Below are 23,021 nucleotides of genomic sequence, written 5' to 3' on the forward strand. Positions count from 1 at the left end.
TTTCTATAATTTTTGTTAAAATATTTATTACTTCCTTCTTTGATTTACAGGTTTGCAGCAATAATTGCCCATATTTTATATACAAACCGTTATAATTAATTTGAACTGATCAAATTAAATCAATATTATTATAACGGTTGCTATATTTTTTTCTGTTCATGTTTAACTTTTATACAAAATAATAACCTCAGAAAATTTTTGCCCATATGAAATGCATTTGAAAATATTTTATTATTGGAAAATTACATTATTATTATACAACAACAGCTGCCGTATTTGCTGCAATCCGTATTCGAACAAATTTTTTTCTGCCTTATTATAATATATTTTGCTACACAAGTTTGAGTATTATAGCAATAAATATTGGTATAAGAGAAACGATTGATCTGTATATTTTATAAGAGTTTTTAAAAAATATGTATATCGGAAAAATAAAATAATAATTGTTTATCAGGTTGGTCATGTTTTATGTAATATATAACATACATCGAGAAGACAAATAAAAAACTGACCAAATTGGTTAACTTTTCAGTCCTCTAGTGCAGAAAATTACCGTAAGATAGTCATAAAATATTTGATTTTTAAGATTAAAGTTAAACATAAAAGGCAAAATGAAGATTAACAAAAGCTTTGAATAACTTTGCAAATTTTAGCTCAAAATATTTTTAACCTGAAACTATCATATATCATGCAAGAGGAAATCGCATAAAGTTAATCAGATTTATTAGCAACAACCTCAATAAAATTCGTAAAAAGGAAACATACAAATTATTATTTTAAAAAGCCTTTGCTTTAACTCATACTGCCTACACATAATAAAAATAAATTTAATAATTTTTTGCGGAATTCCATCAAATTTTTTCGTCAAAAATTTGAATTGTGTTAAAAATGTAATTCTTTTTATTTATTATTCGTTTCGCTGATACAAATTGATTGTTTTTTTATGGATTAGTTACTAGGTATTGTGTTCAGTTTGATTGATATGTACTTGACTTTGAATGAGTCGTGTAATCTAAAAATCTTGAATGCATCTATTGACCATGTGTGTAAATGCTTGTATGAAATTGCGAAATAGGAAAAGTAAAATAACAATAATTATCACACATGATCTGTTTCAAGCAGGTATAGCCACACCTTTGTCATTGAAAAGCTCTGTGTATAGCGGAATGAAAAATATGAAACGCCGCGCCTGGTCGTTAAAAACAGTTTAATTATTTTTGTCCAAAAATACTGTTTAAAATTCAAGTTCTTATATTTTTTGGTGTCAATATAATGGAAGTAAAGGTATGATTTATTTGCTAAAGTTTTAATTAAAATTTTTGATAAGAAATATTATTTTTAGTTTGAATTTTAAAAGAGAACATAATTGTAACTTTTAAATTGATTTTCTTATCTGTTTAAGTCCAACATGACAAAACTTAGACAACAGTTATTTTATTTCCATTAATAGCCTTAATATACTTATCTTGGGTGGGGTCATATTCTTATTTGAGACTGAAATATTTATTACAATAATCTAATTCTACTAAATGTTATTATAACAAAAACAAAAAAATATACAAGAGCATTGACCAATACTAATAATAAAATAAATATTTTGTCTATGACTGTTACTGCAGTTTAGGCATGCTCTACTTTTGATCACAACTTGCAAATTATACGGTAAATAGTTTATACCTTTAGACTAAACATGACCTGTGCCACACATGCACATGTTTATTATTTGGAACGCGTTTTTTAATCTTGTATAAAATAGACTTATTGCAAATTTTGTATCCGTATTTTGTTTCTATGTCATAAGTTGTAACTTGTATATAAATAATTTTGTTCCCAAAAGTTAAAATTCTGTTTGACAATGGTCATTAAGAAAGAAGAAAATATAAACGTTGGCTTAAGAAGGATGTAAATTGAAAGACATATTAAAAAAAAACATTGAATCACTGCACTAAAATTGAATGTCTGATCAATTGTTTTCATTGTTAAAATAAGATTAAACAAATAAAATATTTTCAAAAACCAAACAAAATGGTTTTCTAAAACAACAAGCAAGTTATCACATTAACACCTCTTGCGCAAATTGCTAACCGTGCTATTTGGATCGTGTTGTTCCATATATATTTTCCTTTTTTAGTCTTGTAAAATAATGTATATCAAAATATACAATAGCATAGTACAACCAAGTCCCCCCACACAGACAATTTGATTTCACCACTGCTATAAAGCAAAATTAATATCAATGTGCCGTAAAAAAGGCTGAAATTGCATTGTTTTGCAACGGTAACATTAGAAATGTCCAATGCAATCCAAATAATAGTTGGGCTCAATAAGTGGTTCAAATTTAAAATAAAGCATTTTTAACATAAATAAAAAGTGCAATTAAATGCATTTATTTGGCATGGAACTAAAGAAAAAAGACTTCATTTGATACAATCGCTAGACAGCGAATTGTGGTAGAAGGGAAAGAGACAACGCCCTGCTCATTCATGTGGAATTGAAAAAAACGTGCAAGTGTTGTAATTCAAGTACCTATTTTTGCATGCACCTGAGTTATTTCAAGGATCAGATTTAATGATTTTTTGTGTGTTCTGTTTGGACTGCATATGAGATTTAGTTTACAAATCAAAGATAGTTTCTACTTTACCTTAAGTATTTTTTTTTTTATTTTTTAGTATAAAAACTAAAATGTAGGTAGTTTTCATATATTTTGTCGCTTAAAGCCTTCCATTATTGGTCATTTATTTTTTCGAGTGGCTTTGCACATTACACTGAATAAGCACGATCAATAACAATAGTGGTGTAGTAACCTTATTTGACGCCGTTATTGTTAGTTGTTACAGTATTTTAGCTGAGGGAGAAAAATAGAGAAACAAAACAAAGCAAATTTGAAAAAGTAATAAATTAAGTATGGCACGCGCTTAATAGTCAGCTTCTTAATTCACGTTTTTTTTTCTCTTTACATCAAAGTATTGCCGATTGAAACATGTGCCTTGGTGATGCATGATCATATGATTGAGAATTAAGATAAATGAAAACACGTTCGAGTAGCTATACTTCTAGAAAAAAAAAATAATTTTGTCTTTTGTTTTTAATTGCAGGTATTGTTCAAACTGTAAATGTGGATTTTCAAAAACGTCATCCAGATGAGACCAACGCTCATCATCTTATGTCTTTTTGGCATAATCACGACGTCAACGACAGCATTTGGTAGACAGATAACTAGAGAAGAGCAAACAGATTCAGCGGAAGACGTCTCCTCTAATGAACAGAAATACATGGTAGATCATTTTGAATCAGCACGACTATCGAGGAATCGAACGTGAGTTAATGCTTTTTTCTTCAATTCTCATTAATTCGATTTTCATTTATCTGTATTTTAGAAAACTGGTTTCATCATTACAAAAACAAAGATCTGGAATATCGGATAACATTCCCGAAAGTAGTTTTAAGTTTAGTAATAGCCTAGTCAATAAAACATTTAATAAATTTAGTACTGATAGTAGTAGTGGTAATAGAAATAATTTAACTAGTAACCTAAGTAGGTTACGAGACAATAAAAGTAGCTCAAATATTAGGTTAACAACATATAGACCCCGTTTTGCAGGATTAGCGAAAACCACTCTAGCTCCTAATTCAACTCCAAGATCTAGAACAAAAAGTGATAAATTTTCCGATCAAAACGTACAAAGTAAGAATGAGGAATCAAACGAAGAAACGCGATGGAGTGGTAAAGTAAATACACTGAATGATTACGATGACGATGAAGCCGATCCTGATTTTCTGCCTTTGAGTGCTGGGAATGGCAAGGAAAGTCCTGTAAGTGATAGTAAGGATGACGATAGTAAAAAGACATTATCTGATCAAGTGAAGGAAGGAAAATATGGTTTAATACAAAATGAGTTGTTTCAAGAAACACCAAAGAGGCCAGGAATCATAAGTTATGCCACAAACTCTGAAACAGCCAACGACAACAAAAATACATTGGGAGGCTTACAACAAGAGGATATTTGGTTGGCAGAAAATTCTTTATTGGTCTTAAAAGGAGGTGATTTGAATTCCAAAACAGACGATGAACCATGGATTCCAATCGATGGATATAAATCTGAAAAGAGGCCGGTAAAAATTCCCACCAACCCAAAAGTGCCCCCTCCTTTTCCGATTCAATTAGATGAAGATGGACCTGTGCAGTTTCTCGGAAATAACCCGTTTCCCGTTTTTAATCCATTCACGAATGAATCCATTAATCTTCTGGCACCTAATGGCCTTCCTCAGGCTGAACCTTATTTTAAGAATTTTCCATTTCCTCTCCCTCCTCCAGAAAACTTAACTAACACATTCATACCACCTCCATTGCTACACTCTTTAGTGAATCCTAATCAAACGTTTATTAATCCATTTATTAATTTTCCCGCCCCACCATTTGGTCCACCCTTTGGGCCAAACATTGACCCTAATAATATGACTGAATTTGACGAAGATGATCCTTCCTTGTATTATCCGCCTCCATATAGTTTTGTCTATAAAAGCAATTATAGCAATATAGTGCCTCCTGGCCCTCTAGTTCCTGGAATAGTGCTTCCTCCTCCTCCAGACTTTTTCACTCGATTAAACGATACAAAGCCTAAAAAGCCTGGCAAGACGACACAAGATGTAATTACTCGACTGCAGAAAATAAATGGCCGCACAAAACTTTACACCACCACTCTTCGACCGACTGTACCTTCAGGAAAAACTAGTACAGGTCGTACTGTTCTTAAGCCAAAGCCTGTGAGTGTAGAAGTCACAAAGGCTAAAGTTCGAGGCCCAATTGATCCGATCAAAGACTTTGACCGGTTTAATTATGTCAAACCAACTAGTACACCCATTCAACATTCCACAACGACAACAATCAAACCTACAACTGTATATTACAACTACTTCGAGGCAACCGAGCCTTCTTCAACCACAAAACGACCAAAAACAAATGGACGTACCATGACTTACAAAGAAATCGTGCGAAAACCTATCAATTATGACTCCAGTACAACTACATCAACGAAAAAGCCGCTTCCTGCAAACACTTACTTACCTGTTCAGTCACATGAATTCGATAAATTTGTCTACATTACTCCAAAGCCGGAGATCAGAAACAATGGTCGACCAACTACAGAAAATTATGACTTTGTTCCAATAAGTAACATACAGTTCCTTCCCTCAAAACAATCGCAAATTAAATCATTTGAAGATGAAATTGAAACAATTAAACAAACTTTGAAGTTTTACAAAACTACAACACCGTCCTCAAAGTTGACTTCATCTACTTCTCGACCGGTGTATGAATACTCCTTTGGCACACAGAATAACAACGATAACTATGGATTTAAACCAATCATACCGAACTATCAAGGTTACTTTAGCGAAGCAGTGACTGATGCACCAGCATTTTATCCTAGTACAACTATCCTATCACCTTATTCTGTCAAATCCAAAAAGCCTAAAGCTGGTCGTGGTCATACTATTACTCAAACATTATACGACTCACACAGTGATGCAACAACCGAATTTCCCGTTTATCCATCGACACGTATTCCATATTATGTGCCAAAATATCACCAGAGCTCCACGCAAAATCCTCATGCAGCCATTGTCTCCATTGAGAAACAGATTTTACGCGAATTAATCCCACAAACGGGCGCCATTCCACATAGTAACTTTAATAGTAATAAAAATAATCAGCAACAATCATCACGCTTCAAGCAATATTACCAGCAACCTCATGAGCAATATCACACAAAAACGAGACCACATCAAGAGGAAGTGACACAACAAATATATTATGATGCTCGTAAGCCACTAGAACGCGTTGTGATTGGAAACCAAACATACATTGTTTATCGCATCAAAGGTTCTTCAGCAAGACCTTATCAAACACAAAGTCCTTCCTCAAGACCTCGTCCTCATACTCCACTAAGACAACACTCACAGCTTCATCATCATTATCGTGAGCCAACGAATGGTCATCAACAACCAATTACGCTTGATAGTGATATACATGTCAATTATAGACACCCATTACCTGAAATTAATCCCGATAGTGAATTCATTCCAAGCTACAATCCAGCAGATATAGCTCAACATAGCACCGTCTCTGGAAAATATCAACGCGATCCACAGTTGATACAATATAAATTACCAGGGGATCAAGCTCATGTCTACTTTTTGCCACCAGTGAAAAGATAATAGCCATGCTAATCTGAACGAAATGTTTGCTTTCTTTTTTCTGTCTTTTCCAAAATTATCTTACTGATGTTGTGATAAAGTACATATAAATTTATATTTCTTGCTTGAATACTCTAAAACCGCTCAAAATTTCTTTTAATATAAAATATGTAATTACTTATTTAGTAAATTATTATTATTTTACCAACAATTATTATGTACACATTACATTGTTTGACTTATGAAAATAGATCATTTTGTTTTAAGATAAGATAGATTTTTTTTTCTAAACGAAAACTCATAAACCATTTACCATATTTATCTATTCAATAAATTGTAAAAAAAAAATATGATTGTCATTGTAAATGTATTTTAGGCATAGATATTTATAAGAAAAGTATTTGAATAAATTTAAAATAAAAAATGATGATTTTTGTTCTATTGCATTATAAATAATTCAGGAAAGTATCGATTTACAAATTTCTTTTTGTGTAAATAATTATTTTATACAATTTTTCATAAACTATTTTGATATTAATAAAGATTTCTCAAAAAGTTTTTAAATTTAATTTTGTTTAATTGTATATTTAATGTTTCTACTTAGTGACATATTAAATTTAAACAGTCACTCAACAAAAGTCACTTGAGATGGACCGTTTCGCTCGACATGACTTTTTACACAACACATTTATTATACTCGGTAGAAAATGTGGCTTTAGAATTCTAGAAGAAAAATGGATCGATCGAGTTTGGCCGAATTTCAATTTGTCAATTTGTACTTTTATTGCACTGTGCTACGTTTACAACTTGAGAAAATTCTGGGGTGATTTTGAATTTGCTTGTTACAGCACTATCATCATAGCTCCTCTCATAGGAGGTGCTTTTCGTTTGGTACATTGGCCAAGGAAACAAGGCGAAATAATGATGTTGTACTACAATCACATTGAGTTCTGTAAGCGATACTCGAAATCATCTAAAGAAGGAAAAGTCATCAATAAGTACATTATTTGTTTGAACTTTTTCATGCTGCTGCTTTTCATCTTTATATTTATTATGGGATGTGTAACACTTTTGACTCCCGTATTTTTATACATTTTTACTGGAGAAAGTATGGTGCTACCAATACCGATCTATATAATATTTTTGGAGTTCGATTCTCATCCTGGTTACGATTTCAATTACATATTACATATCTATGCTATCTATGAAGTGGTTGCGTGTTTTGGCATCATACAAGTATTAACATTGCTTTTTATTGGTTCTTCTACAATGCAAATAGAAGTACTTCGTACGAAAGTCAATGAATTGGAACAGCTTATTTTACTGGATGTCAACAATGCCATGACGAAACAAATCAAAGAAAAATTTGCAGAAATAATCAAATTTCATAATGATGTCATAAAATATGCAGATTGTGGTGAAAATGTGCTAACTTATCAATATCTTCTGGATGTCACTACTTTGACAACATTAGTTGTCATAGCACTATTTTATGCACGACTAGCTAATTGGATTCCTGGATATTTTGTTGCAATATTTGTCCTTGTTGGAGCTTTTTTGAACTACGCTCTTGGGGAACTAAATTGCATTCAATTAGAAAAATTTAACCAAGCAATTTATAACATTTCGTGGTATCAAATGGATTTAAAAATGCAAAAAAATATGATAGTTTTGCTGCAAAAAACACAGAAAACAACATTTTTCACGTGTGGAGGATTACGACCAATCAATGTAGATTTATTTGCGTCGGTAAGAAAAATAACTCTTAAATGTTTCTAATAGTATAAAAACTACATTTCGATATATGTATTTTTAGTTTGCCAACAGAGTGTACTCATACTTACTTATTTTGAAAGACATGGAACACAAGTTTAAATTTTAATCCTTTAATTCATGAAATTAATAAATTTTACACTAAAAAATGGTTGATTGTGTGTTTTTTTTCTCTCTTATGCTTTAATTCCAATTTTGGCTTGCATATTGTCAATAATTATCAAATAAGAATAAACAGAGTTGCAGAACTAGAATTTAAAGAAAAAAATAAGTTTAGTGTAATATTTTTAATACTGTAAACTTACCGATGCAAAGAGATCGACGTTGATAGGTCTTAAACCACCACAAGTGAAAAACGTATTTGTTGAACTTTTTTGCAAAAATATTAAAAGCATCTTTTGCATTCCAATACTCATGCGAAACCACGAAACATTGTAAATATCATTTTGTAGTTTGTGCAACTGTATGCTGTTTAATTCTCCAAGTCCATAATTCAATAGGGCAGCAAATAGTACAACAACAGCTAGAACATATCCAGGAATCCAGTTGGCCAAACGTGCGTAGAACAAAGCAATGACAACTAGCACCGTCAGAGTTGTTACATCGAGGAAATACTGAAAGCTTAGCATATATTCAGCATTACTAGCATACTCTATAACATCATTATGCAAGTCAATGATTTTGGCAAAATGTTTTTTGACTGTTTTTTCATTGTCCTGCATGTTGAGCAATATGAGTTGCTCTAATTGTTGGACCTCTGTGCGTAATATTTCAACTTGTAGTGTCGAAGCGCCAACAAATAGTAACGTCAACATTTGAATCAATGAAAAAACAAAAACTGTTTCATAAAGTGCAGCCAAGTGCCACAAATAGTTAAGTTCATATCCAGGGTGAGATTTGAAGTCGATCCCTGATATGTATAGTGGCAAAGGCAGTGCCATAGATTCACCAAGAAATACGTAAACCAATATAGGAGAACAAAACATAAGGAAAGCCACAGTTAAAAATGTCACTAGTAGAATCATGTTGAGCACATTTAAAAATATAACGTATTTCAGGATGACTTTTTTTTGCTTCGATGTCTTGTTGAACTTATGACAAAACTCGAAGTATCCATTGTATAAGAATTCCACAGTTTTTCTATTCACAGGCCAAAAAATTAGACGAAATACGCCACCAACCAAAGGAGCTGCAATTATTGTGCTGTAACACACGTATTCAAAATCGTCCCAAAATAAGTTCAAGTTATAAAAGTAAAATACAGAACCGAATATTGGCAATATAAGTTCAATTAAATATGTCCAACCGAATTTCCATTTATGATTTGTTAATTCAAGGCCAGTGGCTTTAAATAGGAAATTAAAATATTTTTGCAAATAATCAATTTGCTTTAACACTTCCATGATCACTTTCGAAACTGATGCAAAAAGTTCCGTGTTTCAAACTTTTATAGACAAAAAAATAATGAACACACAAGAAGCTATCATTCAAAATTTATAAGAAAAATAAATTAGGTACAATGAAAAACTATTAGAAAAATTTAAACGGAAAAGCATTTCAAAGCCCTCGTTTTTTACATGTCTATTCTAGAACAAAATTGATCATATGACCAATCTACTACTTCTCACAAAAATCATCTGTTTTTAAACTTTTTATTTACATCGGTACATTGTCGTACACCAAACATATGACTTAAAACTGCAAAAGGCTCTTATCATGACACTTCACATGAAACAATAACAAACGCACAGTTTCTTGTCGAACGCATGCGCGCACAAATCTATTACAATCACTTGGAAAAATTTTCCTTTTTGCATTCGATAAACTGTCAAAATATGAGAAAATCAGAAATTTAGTTTAGTGCTTCTACTACACTTCTAACCAGTCAGATAGAATAACGTCATTTTTAATATGTAATTTTTTCACTTTATATCAGTAAAAAATAGTCATTTTTTGATAAGTAAATAAAGTAAATCAAGTTTTTTATTTTTATAATTGTTCAAATGAAAAAACTCACTGAATTCCCGAAATAATTGTAACCAAAAAATTAGTGATTTTCAAAAAAAAAATAAATATTTGAAAAAGCATAAAAACATTCAATATAAATTTAATTTCAATTTAAATGATAATTTTATGTATAAAAAAAACCAAAGTGAAGACAAGTGTAATATCCAAATGACCACAATTAATCTCAAATAGTATTTTAAAGTTTTAAATTTTACCTGGAGAACTTTTACACAAACATTACATGTACACGAGCATTCTAAAATTTTACAGGACAGATAGAATTTTAATTTAATTATATAAAGTTCACTGTAATTATTCTCCCGTTCTTTCACCGATAATAATTTTCAAAAATATAATCACTTTTTATGCAAAGCGAAAAAAATTAAAGCGGTGAAATCATTTCAGCAAAACCTTTGATTACAGTTTATTTTTCGTTAGCCAAAATACTTTTAATGTAGGGAAAAAGCTTTAATTGATGAAAAAAAATTATGGTGGTTTTTTTCGTGTATACCTTTTCAACAGGTGAAAATTGCGTTTTAATCTAATTTTACGGTTTAATGAATTTACCCATATTTTTATCTTTGGATATTGAGAACACGTCATTTTATTTTTATTTATGCAATAGGTTTTTTTCATACATAAAGGAATTAAAAACAGTGCGATAAAAATTTAGTGCTAAAACAAAAAATAAATAAATAAACTCAAAGTAAAATGAATTCGATAGAAATGTTAACTGCTTTATCAAGAGCATGAAAAAGACTTTCAATCATTTTGTACATGCTTTAATTCGGACGCCATTTAGTATAGCAAAGCGAAAATTAATTGACAAACGTGATCAACCTGGCACCGATATTGCCACTAACGCTCACGTCAGCTGCGCTGCAGTCAACGAAAGACCACCAAGTAGAACATCATCAGCCAGCACAGCCGACAGAGACGAAGACTTTAATCAATCAGAGTCCAACACATATAGTGACTGCCGAAGTGATACCACAAAATACAGTCTTAAATCTCCGACCTCAGTATCATCAAAACGAGTTAGTGACTCAAAGTCTCCGCGATACCTCAACAAGTCCGGAAGCAGTCGATTTACCTTTGAGCCAGCCGACCGTGGTGGCGTTGTTGGCGCAGCACCAATCACAACAACCGAAAAGAAAAAACGACGAAGACGCGTTATTACAAAGTTCCGATTTCGACACTTTGGACGTCGTAAAACCACCACAACGTCTGCTGCCTCATCAGCCGGTCGCCGTTTTGGAAGTCGAGAAGGAAAATCAGGCAAATGTATTGACCCAAACATCTCCCTTGCATCACCATCATATTCATCAATCGCATGTTACCGCCACCAATGTATCCCCTCCACCGTCATATTTGATACTAAATCGATGGCGACAAAGTCAGGAAAATGTCGAGTCCTTGTCGCCGTTATCATCGCCAAAACATCAACATCAAGAAAAAAGCTTCTTTTTGCCACAAGCTACCCCGGATGTAGCTCCTATAAAGACAACCACACTCCGAAGTTCACTTCCGACACCGTCATTCCATCCTTTGAGTAGCACCTTACGTACAACCAGTATAGCAAATAGCCTGACACGACTCTCATATCCAGATAACGATGCAAACGAAATTTTGATGCCTTTGTCGCATGTTATTGATACTGTGACCGTCTCGAATGTCGGGAACAATGACCCGTCGATTGTTGGCGCTAGACTGCCACCCACAACACCGCCTCCCATTTCCGCTATATCCCTTGATAGTAGTTGTGATAAAATCAATAACGATACACAGTTTCCCACTTTTAATTCCAACAATTTTCAACATCGACACTCAACGAGCTTTTTACCCACTAAGACATCTAGTTATTCATTTATGGCAATCCCGACATCTGCAACAACAACGTCTACAAACCTGACAACATCGACAAAAAATTCTAATATTATCGCCTCCAATGTAGGTACAACTGGTAGCATTGGCGGGATCAACGAACGACTAGGCTCACTATTTAGTGGTCGTTTTGCCAATTTGTTTCATCATCACCACCACCATTATCATCATCATAATCAGAAGCATTTGCATCAACAGCAGGCCACACAGCATCGTTCCACCATCGACTTTAATGAATTCATAACGAAAAACAATTTTTACAACAAACAGAATGAAATGGCCAAACCAAAATCACATCAAGACTTTCTTTCTTTATCACTGTCACCGCCACTTAATCGACGAAATAAAGACATGCCTGCTCTCAGAGGACCGTTTGTGAGCCTGTAAGTATTTTTTTTTTAATTTCACTTTTACATCAACAATTGTTTATTTTTTTTTTTGTGTAATTTTTCTGTTTTTAGACATTAAGATTTTTTAAATCATTCGATAGATAAAAATACGATATTTATTGATTTCTTATCAATATTTTATGCATGTAAAAGCCTTTGTTATTTCCTTCTAAAATTGGTTTGATGTGTATGCTGCAGGTACATGTGACGTCTATCGCCTATGACATGTAACCACACAGTTTTTGTCTATTTTTGCCTTTCGATAAAAAATAGATGCTCTAGAAAATCATGATCATGATTATTTTGTACTACAGTTCTATTTATAAAACATCTCTATTTTGTATCACACAACACGCAACTCACTGTGACCTTTCATAATTATTAAATAGTAAACTCGTGTGTGTCGGTACCCGGTCAACATGTACATCTGTCCGTTACGGCAAATTTTGTTTTGCACCACACACTTTTGTGTTTTCAAGCAATTCAAAAAAAATATTCTTAATAGTTTCAAAAGTAAAATCTGTTGGGCATGAAGATGGTATTTATTACTATTAGTGTTTTTTTTTTTCAATTAAGAATAAAAATATGAATAATAAAAAATACAAATATTGAAACTGAAATTTAAAAACATTTGAGAGACAATTTAATGTGTGCCAATATGACGTTTTTTCTCAATGAAAATATTGTCTAGAGAAAATATGAGCAAAAATTTGCGCCTATATGGATCATAATTTGGAAAACTCGTAGAAAATAATTTTAAAAATATATTCACTGAGCGAAATTACTCTTTTAATTCATTCAAATGAGAATACTGTTCTTATGGTGAACATTTTTGTCCCACTTTTAGAATAGTTTATTTAAAAAAAAAATATTTTTATAAGAAACTTGAAAAAAAAACTTATCAAAAAAAAAATTAAACCAATTTTATTTTAGCTTTTTAAATTTTATGTGCAACCTAGTGATACAGGTCGAGACATCATTTAGTTGAGTAGAGAGACAATAATATCTATCAGACAGTAATATTTAGAGCCGTGGTCGCGTCAGCTCCTAAAGATATTTTATCCGTCCATCGATACAAAAATTATCAAAAAGAGTGCATTTTCTTCGTAGTATGAAAAAATATGACAAATCATTGAAAATTTTAACCTTTTGCTAACAGTTGACAAAAGGGAAAGAATTTTTTTTACAAATACTTAAATAGTGAGAAATCTCTATATGTTTGAAATTTTATTTATATAAATACAGAAAAAAAATTACTTGACAAAAGACGTGTGACGTACATTTCTCAATTTTTAGCTCATGTTATTGTCAATTTTAACATTTCATTGTGTTTGATAAATATATTTGTACAAAAAAATATCACAAATACAAAATTGAAGTACAAAGATTGAACATTAAAAGGCTTAATTTTCAAAATCACTGGAACTGTCAATTAAAGGAATCATTTTAATGATTAAATGCACTTTTATATTTAATTAAATTCAACTGAGTGGAAATGCTTTATTTCAAAGTCATTGCGTTTTAGTAGATTTTATTTATTAAAATAAAGAAGAGTAAACACAAGTCGGAGAGAAAAGTGTCGCCATTCGTATACAATGTATCGTACGTACAAATGAGAGACGAAAAACTTTTCCTCAATTAAATAACAAATTTATCTACTTTTGCAAATTATGACGTAAATACTTGAAGGAAATAAATTTCAATCTTTGTACTTTTTTGCACGTGATATTATTTGTAAACCCTCCCTTAAAAAATATTGCAAACAAAAATTATTTGTTTTTACGCTTTGTGAGATAGATCGAACGTGTATAATTTGTTCATTGACATGGATGGCACAAACACATGCAGTTATTTTCGTTATTATCAAGATATGTTAAATACAACATATAAGTGCAACTTATTTGACGCAATTAAACCATTAGCGGCTTCCCACAATGCCCATGACGTTGTCAATTCTTTACAAAGCGATGACGAAAGTTTTGTCCAATCTTTCGATATGCAACTAAAATTTGCTCGACTAGTCGTAAGTCGAGTACAGGAATTTCTGATAAGTAGCCAAATGGATACACGCAAGCTACATGCCGATGACTCAGAATCGTCTTTTCTCATGGACACTGTTTTGTCCTTCCTGCAAATAATATTTTTCATATCGTTCATTTGCCTCATAAAACAATACCTGAATGTGCATGTTGTTCAAGTGGAGCCACTCAGATTGCTCAATAAATCGGAGGAGTACGATGCGTATGACTTGGTGCCCGATACACCGTTAAACCGAAAGGCTAGTCAAAAGGAAGTTAAACGAGATACAAAGAGTTGTAGAGAACGAGAACAACACAAACAGTTAGAAATTAATGCAAAAACAAAGCGACAAAGTAACTATCACCTCATGAACAACGATCTCTTTACGGAACGTGAAACAATATTGTTATTGAATAAGTTGAATGCAGCTAGCAATCATAATAACAATAGAAATGCAAGTCGAAAGAAATATAATACCGATAGATTCGTGACAAATAATCGAAAATGTACGTCAGTTGGTCCTGTAATGAATACATCATTCGCCAAAGAAACGGAAAGAGATGAAAATTTCGCGTTGATGCTAGAGAAGAGCGTGCAACAAGACGACGAACACGACGAAAGTACTGTAACTTGTGCCAGTGAGGCAAATTGGCGACAAGCTGTATTGATGCACCATCAAAATGAGACAGCAATTTACAATATTATGTGTGTGTAGAAATGCTTTTTTCTTTCGTGTTTGTGATTAGCTTATGCAGAAATTTGATTAATGCTTCTAAAGGGTTTTTATGGTTTTAAAATTAAAAATTTACTTAAAATTACGCATTATGTCGCCAGTATGTCTGTTTACTATACTATTACAATGATTTACTTTTTTTTGTGAAAAATTCAAAATTTTATATTTCATTTGACTAATATTTGGAGCAAAATTTTTACCGACCGTATTTAGATGCTATATTCACCCTAACAATTTTTGGCACGGTAGTACTCGAATGACGTATTTTTTTTAAATTTTTCATAGCTTACACTACATTAAGTGATGAATGTATCTACTAATACAAAAACATGATGAAGGTTTTGCTAGATGTCTTGCTAAAATTTCAGTTATGTTTGGACTGTCAGTCGATTTGGAGACTGTAGTCCTTTATTTATTTATTTTTTCGCTTATTGTGGTAATGAGTGATCAATAATATTTGATGTTAAACTCACTAAAAAAAGTAGTTTTTAATAGAAACCAGTGAAAGATGTCATTGAATCGCCAAAGAAAAAATGTGTCGCCGCATAAGGCGTCTCCATTTTAAACACTTTCAAGGTCTTCGTCATTTTCTATGCATCTAATGAATATAATTACACAGTGTTCACAACAATTGCAAAACAAATGATTTATTATAATAATAAAAAAGCGAAAAAGCGCCAAAAATACTACATCAAAATCACATATGCTGTGTGCACAATGCTTAAAAATAATGCAATTAGTGTTAAAACCAGTATTTCTGCAGCGACTGGGAGTACCGGTGCTGGCATTAAGATGGTTTGCAGCAATGTAATGAATGCACTTTTCGATCGTTTGAGACAATTAACGATAACTCCACGTATGCCAACAAGTAGACTCTTTCTTGGTCCCACAACACAACTGCAGTTTCTCTCACCAAGTTTAACACCACAATTAACTCCGCTTTTTAAGAAAAAGTTAATATTGTTTGTTCTTTTTTATTATTTTTGTTTTACAGTACCTCTAAAGATTAGAAATAAACTTAAATTATATCATTTTCAGGTCAGAACCTCGTGCTTCCTTAACGATTTTAGATGATGTCTATCCAACTTCATCCGATAGCAGTTTATATGGGTCTGATGAAGAACAAGAGGATGCCGCACAATACTGTCGCGGCGGATACCATCCAATAGTCATTGGAGACGTTTTTGATAATCGATATCGTGTCGTCCGTAAATTAGGATGGGGGCATTTTTCGACTGTGTGGCTGTGTTGTGATGTTGAGTAAGTGTCACTGTTTTTTTTTATTTGCAATTGAATTATTTTAAATAGAATTTAATTTAATTTCTAGAACGGATAAATATATTGCCCTGAAGGTGGTAAAGAGTGCGCCAAGCTACACGGAAACAGCTAGGGACGAGATTCGTTTGTTGGAGACAATTCGAGAAGCTGATAGGCACGATCCCAATAGAAATAGGATCGTGAGACTGCTAAACCATTTTACTGTACGTGGTGTTAATGGTGTTCATACATGTCTCGTGTTCGAAGCACTTGGATGTAGTCTATATAAGTTAATTCTTAAAAATAATTACCAGGGATTAGCGATACAACAGGTTAAATCTATTATTAAACAGGTGAGTTTTTGTGCACCGTAGCGGTAACGTTATCGCGTGTTACATTACATTTCTTTTCGCAGGTTTTACAAGGCCTAGAATATTTGCATACCAAATGTCATATCATACACACGGATATTAAGCCGGAAAATATTTTACTAGTAATGGATAACGCAGCTACAATGAATCAGGAAATCGACGATGAAATCATGAGTTTGAAAGACATGGGCGTTGAATTTCCAGACTCCTATAGTAAGACAATAAAATTTTGTATCTGTTCTTTTTTAATTTTTTTTTAATAATTTAATTTTAGTTAGTGCATATGAGAAAAGCTCAAAAGTGATCAAGAGCACGGACAGTAAACGAACTAGTTTGGAACTGCAATCATCAACTTCCGAAGAAGATAGTGGAGGAGGGGTCACATTAAGCACAACGCCTGGCGAAAAAACGCCCGCTGCCTCATGTCTTTTAGGGTCAATGCAAAAACGTAGTTTTGAGTTGACTGGGAACGAAAAGAGTGGTGGTAATGAAGTCAGTGGTGCTGCTTCTTTAGGACGTTTTCGTCTGGAACGACGGAATAGTAAGCAGCAAAATGGAAAAATAATCCTCAATGAAGGAGTAAGTACAAAAAAAAAATTATAATGTACCTACAAAGCTAATCGTCATTTTTTTTGTAGTGTAAAAACATTTCAACAGAACTGAATAGTAACAATGGTAGTAATAATAAGAAACATTATCAAACGCAAATGAGCCAAAAATCAATGGCATCTCCATTATCGCATTCGGCTTATCAATCAGCGATTCAGAATTTAATAAACAATCACAACGTTCAAGTAAAGATTGCAGACTTGGGAAATGCTTGTTTTGAGGTAAGTTTTCTTTATTTGTACTTTTTTTTTAAATTATTAATTAATTTTTTGATTTGCAGAATAATCACTTTACGGAAGAAATTCAAACGCGCCAATATCGTGCATTAGAAGTACTTTTGGGGTCGCCATACAGTTATTCAGCAGACATTTGGTCGGCTGCTTGTCTTGCCTTCGAGTTAGCCACTGGCGATTATCTTTTTGACCCGCATTCTGGCGACACTTATGGTCGGGATGAGGACCATTTGGCGCATATCATTGAGTTGCTTGGAAATATTCCGCCTAGTTTAATATTTCGCGGAAAGTATGGAAAGAAGTATTTCACTAGCTATGGTGAGAAATAAGTTTTTTTTTTCAAAAAGGAAGTGAATTTCATTAAGAAAATTTATGAATTTACAGGAAGCTTAAAAAACATTACTAAACTAAAGCCATGGAAATTGTACGATGTGCTTGTGGACAAATACGAATGGCATCCTGACGAAGCAAAAGGTTTCACAGAGTTTCTCCTGCCTATGCTTGATTATAATCCATTACTGCGCTCAACTGCTGCCAAAAGTGTCCAACATCCTTGGCTGGACTCAGCTGCCAACGATACAATGTCCACAGCTCATCATCATCATCAACAGCAACAAAAACGTACAAGCAGTAGTAATATTGATAATACAGTAGTCATTGATAAACTTGTCTAAGAACGCGAGGTTTCCGTTGTCAGTGAATGAGTTTTCTTCCGAAAGAAAAAAAAATGAACAAAAATCTTCCCTCTCTCATATTCTTATGAAATTTTTCATTCGCATCTTTTAAAAATTTCTAATTTCCTTTTCTACAAACAAAGACAAAAAAACTAAAACGCCGTAACTTTTTCACTTTCCTATCGAATAACGCGTAGTTTTAGATAGCTCAAACTAACGGGAGACAAAGACTCGTGTAATCAGACATTAGCGAGGTCTTTAATCAACTACACTTACTCAGAACGAAAAACCAAATATTTAACCAAATTACATACTACAATCTAGTATATAACATTGATTTTACAAAACATGAAAAAAGGGAATTTAAAAGTAGGTAAAAAAAAAACTAAAAAGATTTATAAAATTAGAAAAATCTTTGTACTATTGTAAAAAGTTCTCTAAAATTGAGGACGACAAATATAAACATAAATTTAAAAAAAATGCTGATGATTGATTTACTTTTAAATTTTAAACGTAAATAAACTAATTGATGACATACATTATTATTACATATTAAATAGATCTAGCAAAAATTTACTTAGAGACAGAAATAAAATACATAGATGAGATAATATAGTTTGTTTTTTTTTATCTTAAAATTTCCAGACTATATATCACAATCCTTCCGAAAAAGTCAAAACTACTTTCGAACACAATTCGTATGCTCTTAACATTTTCCACGGATTCCTTAAGGTTGAATACTTGAGCTTTGTTTATGTCGTCAGGGAAAAAGTCTTGTTTAATTTCCTCTGTTCCGTCAGCCTTTGAAAGAATCATTGTGCAATCTTTGCCGGCAAATCCTCCCTGAAATTGTATTTTTACACCGCTAATCGCTGGAACTACCGACTCGAAATCCAGCAAGATGAATTGTGGTGTGCCCTAAAAAGTTAAATATATTTAATGTAAAAGACTCAATTAGGACTTTTCAAACTTACTGAATCGGAACTCCAACAAGTCTCATCCGAGTCGTCAAAAAGATACTTTTTGCCATTTTCCTTGTTGTTGCGATTAAGCACCGAGCTTACCCTGAGTCAAAGGATTTTGTTTTAGTTGTGAGAGTACCAAATCAGTGAGATTCTTACCTGCAATCGTATTTTAATTCCTTTAAAATGTTCGTCATGCCTCTTTGTTTTGATTTTTTTTTGCCTGGAATTTTAATGGAAATTTGGATTTCCATCAAAGTTGGATGGGAGACTTGGATGGAATTTAAAATTCCATCCAAGTCCCTTGTTCAACTTTGATTTTTTCATTTTAATTCGTCTCGAAATTAGTTCCAATTTTTGCCGCACATCCGCTTTGGTGGCTCCAAACAGGATGTTGACAACGTGCTTGTAGCGCCCTCTCCGCTGTGACTTTTGGCACTAATGGCCTGTCAAATAACAACTTCGCGAATATAAAAGTGATTGAGATTGAATTTTATCTCGAGCCTTTTTCATATATCGCATTATTCCTACCGTTCACTCCTTCGAGTTAAATCCGATCGGCGTTTACCGAGATTCGAGACTCGAAAACTGCCCCAATTGAAAGCTAAAAAGAAGCCCTTTTTATTCGAATTTTCAAAAAAAAAAAAATAGTCAAGATTCAGCGTAAACAATGAAGATGGAAACGAGCGAAAATACGAGTGAGCGTCTAGAAGTTGGCGATCTGTATGTCGTTCGGCGCCAAGACGGTACCTGGCACAATGCACAAATCGTCAGCTCACGCCTAAACGAACAAAATGCATACGAATATTATGTGCACTACGAAGGACTCAATCGGCGCTTGGATCAATGGGTGAATCGTGAAAATATAGAATTTCGCTCGAAAGATACGATCATCACGACAACGGGCCCCAAGCCGGACGAACCAAAGTTGATTGAGGTCAAAATAGAGAACAACACTGTGCTCAGTACGCCGTTGCTGGATTCGAATTTGTGCTCAGATGATCGGAAAATTACGCGGAACCAAAAGAGACGCCATGACGAAATCAATCATGTTCAGAAAACGTATGCCGATATGGATCCCACAACAGGTAAGAAAAATGCTTTACACTAATTTCTAGCAGTCCCTAATGCCTTTTTGTTTCTTTTAGCTGCTTTGGAGAAAGAACACGAAGCAATTACAAAGGTAAAGTACATCGACAAATTGAGGATAGGGAAATTCGAAATAGATACGTGGTACTTTTCGCCCTACCCGGAGGAATATGGAAAAGTTGGGACACTGTATGTGTGCGAGTATTGCCTAAAATACATGAAATATCCGAAAACATTCCGTTATCATTGCACCGAATGCACCAAAAAACAGCCACCGGGCAACGAAATCTACCGCAAAGGCACCATATCCATCTACGAAATTGACGGAAAGGACCACAAAATCTATTGCCAGACATTGTGTTTGATGGCAAAGCTCTTTCTCGATCACAAAACGCTGTATTATGACGTGGAACCTTTCTATTTCTACGTGTTGTGCGAGGTAGACCGAAAAGGAGCTCACGTTGTCGGTTACTTTTCGAAAGAAAAAGAATCTCCGGACGGCAATAATGTCGCTTGCATTCTCATTCTGCCGCCGTATCAACGAAAGGGCTATGGAAAATTGTTAATTGCCTTCAGCTATGAGTTGTCGCGTCGTGAAGGAGTTGTTGGTAGCCCGGAAAAACCCCTTTCAGACCTTGGAAAATTGAGTTACCGCAGTTTTTGGGCGTACACTTTGCTGGAACTCCTCAAAGATTGCCGTACCACGACGCAAAGTATTAAGGACCTCAGCGAGTTAAGTGGCATTGCTCAAAACGACATTATTTACACGCTGCAGTCCATGAAAATGGTAAAGTATTGGAAGGGACAACGTGTCATTTGTGTCACGCCGAAAACCATTGCAGAATTGTCCAAATTGCCGCAATTCAAGGAGCCGAAATTGATGGTGGATCCCACATGTCTCAAATGGACACCGAAGAAAAATAATTATGCGTTAAAAATTTTAAAGAAGAATTAGTGTCAGCATTTTTTTTTTTTTTTTTGAAATTTGTCTCCTTGATCACGAAACATTTAATAAACGTTACACATTTATATAATTTTTAATTGTTCTTGTTTTGAAATACAACTAGATATTTATATTGTTTATTTTATAAAAAGGAATTTACAGATTGATAGAAGCTTTCATCTTCTTTTCACTCTAAATTATAAATAATTACAATAGGAGTACCAGTTCTCGTGGTATTCAACAGATCCGATCAGATTGCGTCAGTTACTTGTCTTTCCGTTTCGTATAGGCTCTAGATTTAAACTTTTTTCATCTGTAGTACTGTCCCTGATTCCATTGAGCATCGGCTCCGGAATTTGAGTTCTGAAACAAATTTTTTTTTTAATAAATGTAACAAGGTCTAGTAACAAAAAAAAAAAACTTACCGAATATCCGGAAAATGGCGAAAAGTATCCCTGAGCTGTCCTATTTTGTGACGATTGAGGTGCATTGAAATATTGGTTTGTGGCATTCGGAGACGAGCTGGCTTGAGTGCCTCCAGTTTGAGCCGAGCGGACGGTGGACGATCTGGCCTCTGGTTTTTTCTGTGGCGACAAAATTACATTTCCCGTTGAAGCGGCGCTCTCGGATGCGACGTCATTGGATTTCACTGCCAGACTCTCCAAGCGTGGTACAATCGGTGTACTGATGTGTCGATGATTGATGTGCGCTTGCAAGTCACGTTGCGAGAGATACGTTCGACGACATCCCTTACTTTCGTAACGCGTACCGCCGTGCGTACACATAAATACCGTCCCTAAGCCCGTTTGTTCGACTCGAATCGCCTTTTCTTTGCATCGCGGACACATTTTCATCGTTTCTTTGCGCGCACATCCCAGACAGAAGACATGCTTGCACGGAATCATTCGTCCGTAAATCAGAATTGGCTTTTCGCATTGATCACAGCAGTGAATCATGGGATTGATGACTTTTTCGCCGATCAGATTTACCTTGTGATTCCACTCGAGATGCAGCATCGGTTCAGGGGGGCCTCGTGAAATTGTCGTGAACGTAGGTGCTTCTAACTGAGAAATGTCAGCTTCCATATCGATTGTTGGTGCTTTGATTTCCGTGACCTCGTTTGTATCGTCATCTTTTTTGGCCATTCCCTTTTCCTCGATACTTTGCTCGGCAACACTCGTCTCGGTTTCCATCTTTTCTGGAACTTGTTCTGACAGACCGGCAACTTCCGACATTTTTTCCATGTTATCTTCCCCCTTGTGACTGCCTTCGGGATTTGACTCTTTTTCTTGTTGTGGTTGTTGCTGTTGTTGTTGCTCTTCGTCAGACGAAACGACTCGCGCTGCTCTTCGTCCTCTGCTGGCGCCCCGGCCTCGTCCTGAAACAAGAGAAAAATAATGATGCTGATAAGAAAACAACGCGACGAAAAACTATCAATTTGATTGGCACAGTAACGCACTACACCAGTCGTTTTCGTATGAAAATTACCTCTGCCTCTTCCACGAGCCATATCTAAGAATAGAATCAAAGTTTTCTATGGGATTTTTGTTGTTGTTTGATGTTTATAGTATGCAAATGCGATCGATGTGGATTTGTTTTCGCTCCTTTGTGAGATATCTTCAATGAATTCGCGGTCCTCAGCAAGCTGCAGCACACCAATAGACATTTATTTTTCTAACGAACGCTGATTTTTCACAGTATTTATTGATTTTCACGCATATTTTCCCCGAAAATCTCTTCCGACGTTCCACTTGTTTACTGACTCACTTTCATACAACTCAAAATTAGTTCCATTTCCTGCCGCATTTCCGTTTTGGTGGCGCCAAACAGGATATTGAAATGGTGCCTGTAGCGCCATCTAGCGGCTTATCACTTTCAGCCGA

General features: G+C 34.0%; 6 protein-coding genes across 7 annotated transcripts; 3 read left to right on the forward strand and 3 right to left on the reverse strand.

Annotated features, from left to right (window-relative positions):
- The first annotated feature begins 3,113 nt into the window (after window positions 1–3,113).
- LOC134835351 (uncharacterized) lies at window positions 3,114–6,405 on the forward strand. The gene is made up of 2 exons (XM_063850227.1): window positions 3,114–3,316; window positions 3,378–6,405. The coding sequence occupies exons 1-2, from the start codon at window positions 3,114–3,116 to the stop codon at window positions 6,214–6,216; spliced, it is 3,042 nt and encodes a 1,013-aa protein (XP_063706297.1). The 3' UTR covers window positions 6,217–6,405.
- Window positions 6,406–8,144: 1,739 nt separating this feature from the next.
- LOC134835352 (odorant receptor 49b-like) lies at window positions 8,145–8,783 on the reverse strand. Its single transcript, XM_063850229.1, has 2 exons — window positions 8,274–8,783; window positions 8,145–8,216 (listed from the first exon to the last, which is right to left on the reverse strand). The coding sequence occupies exons 1-2, from the start codon at window positions 8,781–8,783 to the stop codon at window positions 8,145–8,147; spliced, it is 582 nt and encodes a 193-aa protein (XP_063706299.1).
- A 4,634-nt stretch (window positions 8,784–13,417) lies between these two features.
- Window positions 13,418–18,706, forward strand: LOC134833915 (SRSF protein kinase 3-like). Of its 2 annotated transcripts, XM_063848417.1 has the most exons (9): window positions 13,418–13,448; window positions 15,496–15,953; window positions 16,039–16,260; window positions 16,328–16,610; window positions 16,673–16,841; window positions 16,903–17,207; window positions 17,267–17,458; window positions 17,518–17,788; window positions 17,855–18,706. In XM_063848417.1, exons 2-9 carry the CDS (start codon window positions 15,643–15,645, stop codon window positions 18,142–18,144), a joined length of 2,043 nt encoding a protein of 680 aa, XP_063704487.1. In that variant the 5' UTR covers window positions 13,418–13,448; window positions 15,496–15,642; the 3' UTR covers window positions 18,145–18,706. The 2 variants fall into 2 exon arrangements, with proteins under 2 accessions (XP_063704487.1, XP_063704486.1); XM_063848416.1 differs by lacking the exon at window positions 13,418–13,448 and having other exon boundaries at window positions 15,410–15,953.
- LOC134833917 (nuclear receptor 2C2-associated protein) lies at window positions 18,584–19,370 on the reverse strand. Its single transcript, XM_063848418.1, has 3 exons — window positions 19,266–19,370; window positions 19,119–19,209; window positions 18,584–19,062 (listed from the first exon to the last, which is right to left on the reverse strand). Exons 1-3 carry the CDS (start codon window positions 19,358–19,360, stop codon window positions 18,772–18,774), a joined length of 477 nt encoding a protein of 158 aa, XP_063704488.1. The 5' UTR covers window positions 19,361–19,370; the 3' UTR covers window positions 18,584–18,771.
- Window positions 19,371–19,563: 193 nt separating this feature from the next.
- LOC134833401 (histone acetyltransferase KAT8) lies at window positions 19,564–21,236 on the forward strand. The gene is made up of 2 exons (XM_063847710.1): window positions 19,564–20,194; window positions 20,255–21,236. The coding sequence occupies exons 1-2, from the start codon at window positions 19,777–19,779 to the stop codon at window positions 21,148–21,150; spliced, it is 1,314 nt and encodes a 437-aa protein (XP_063703780.1). The 5' UTR covers window positions 19,564–19,776; the 3' UTR covers window positions 21,151–21,236.
- LOC134833402 (E3 ubiquitin-protein ligase Hakai) lies at window positions 21,221–22,895 on the reverse strand. The gene is made up of 3 exons (XM_063847711.1): window positions 22,627–22,895; window positions 21,564–22,516; window positions 21,221–21,501 (listed from the first exon to the last, which is right to left on the reverse strand). The coding sequence occupies exons 1-3, from the start codon at window positions 22,646–22,648 to the stop codon at window positions 21,448–21,450; spliced, it is 1,029 nt and encodes a 342-aa protein (XP_063703781.1). The 5' UTR covers window positions 22,649–22,895; the 3' UTR covers window positions 21,221–21,447.
- Between the last annotated feature and the right edge of the window lie 126 nt (window positions 22,896–23,021).

This window comes from Culicoides brevitarsis, chromosome 3 (genome assembly GCF_036172545.1).
Source record: "Culicoides brevitarsis isolate CSIRO-B50_1 chromosome 3, AGI_CSIRO_Cbre_v1, whole genome shotgun sequence".
NCBI classification, from domain to species: Eukaryota; Metazoa; Arthropoda; class Insecta; order Diptera; family Ceratopogonidae; genus Culicoides; species Culicoides brevitarsis.

Bases quoted from the DNA above. Each gene is read 5' to 3' on its own strand.
- LOC134835351 (XM_063850227.1), top strand. From the start codon at position 3,114: ATGTGGATTTTCAAAAACGTCATCCAGATGAGACCAACGCTCATCATC. The intron at 3,317-3,377 runs GTGAGTTAATGC...TCTGTATTTTAG, and splicing joins CGACTATCGAGGAATCGAAC to AAAACTGGTTTCATCATTAC.
- LOC134835352 (XM_063850229.1), bottom strand. From the start codon at position 8,783: ATGTTGACGTTACTATTTGTTGGCGCTTCGACACTACAAGTTGAAATA. The intron at 8,217-8,273 runs GTAAGTTTACAG...TTTAAATTCTAG, and splicing joins ACGTCGATCTCTTTGCATCG to TTCTGCAACTCTGTTTATTC.
- LOC134833915 (XM_063848417.1), top strand. From the start codon at position 15,643: ATGATTTATTATAATAATAAAAAAGCGAAAAAGCGCCAAAAATACTAC. The intron at 16,842-16,902 runs GTAAGACAATAA...ATTTAATTTTAG, and splicing joins TGAATTTCCAGACTCCTATA to TTAGTGCATATGAGAAAAGC. The intron at 17,208-17,266 runs GTAAGTACAAAA...TTTTTTTTGTAG, and splicing joins AAATAATCCTCAATGAAGGA to TGTAAAAACATTTCAACAGA.
- LOC134833917 (XM_063848418.1), bottom strand. From the start codon at position 19,360: ATGGAAATCCAAATTTCCATTAAAATTCCAGGCAAAAAAAAATCAAAA. The intron at 19,210-19,265 runs GTAAGAATCTCA...CCTTTGACTCAG, and splicing joins GAATTAAAATACGATTGCAG to GGTAAGCTCGGTGCTTAATC. The intron at 19,063-19,118 runs GTAAGTTTGAAA...TTAACTTTTTAG, and splicing joins CTTGTTGGAGTTCCGATTCA to GGCACACCACAATTCATCTT.
- LOC134833401 (XM_063847710.1), top strand. From the start codon at position 19,777: ATGAAGATGGAAACGAGCGAAAATACGAGTGAGCGTCTAGAAGTTGGC. The intron at 20,195-20,254 runs GTAAGAAAAATG...TGTTTCTTTTAG, and splicing joins CGATATGGATCCCACAACAG to CTGCTTTGGAGAAAGAACAC.
- LOC134833402 (XM_063847711.1), bottom strand. From the start codon at position 22,648: ATGGCTCGTGGAAGAGGCAGAG. The intron at 22,517-22,626 runs GTAATTTTCATA...CTCTTGTTTCAG, and splicing joins GGCTCGTGGAAGAGGCAGAG to GACGAGGCCGGGGCGCCAGC. The intron at 21,502-21,563 runs GTAAGTTTTTTT...AATTTGTTTCAG, and splicing joins CGCCATTTTCCGGATATTCG to AACTCAAATTCCGGAGCCGA.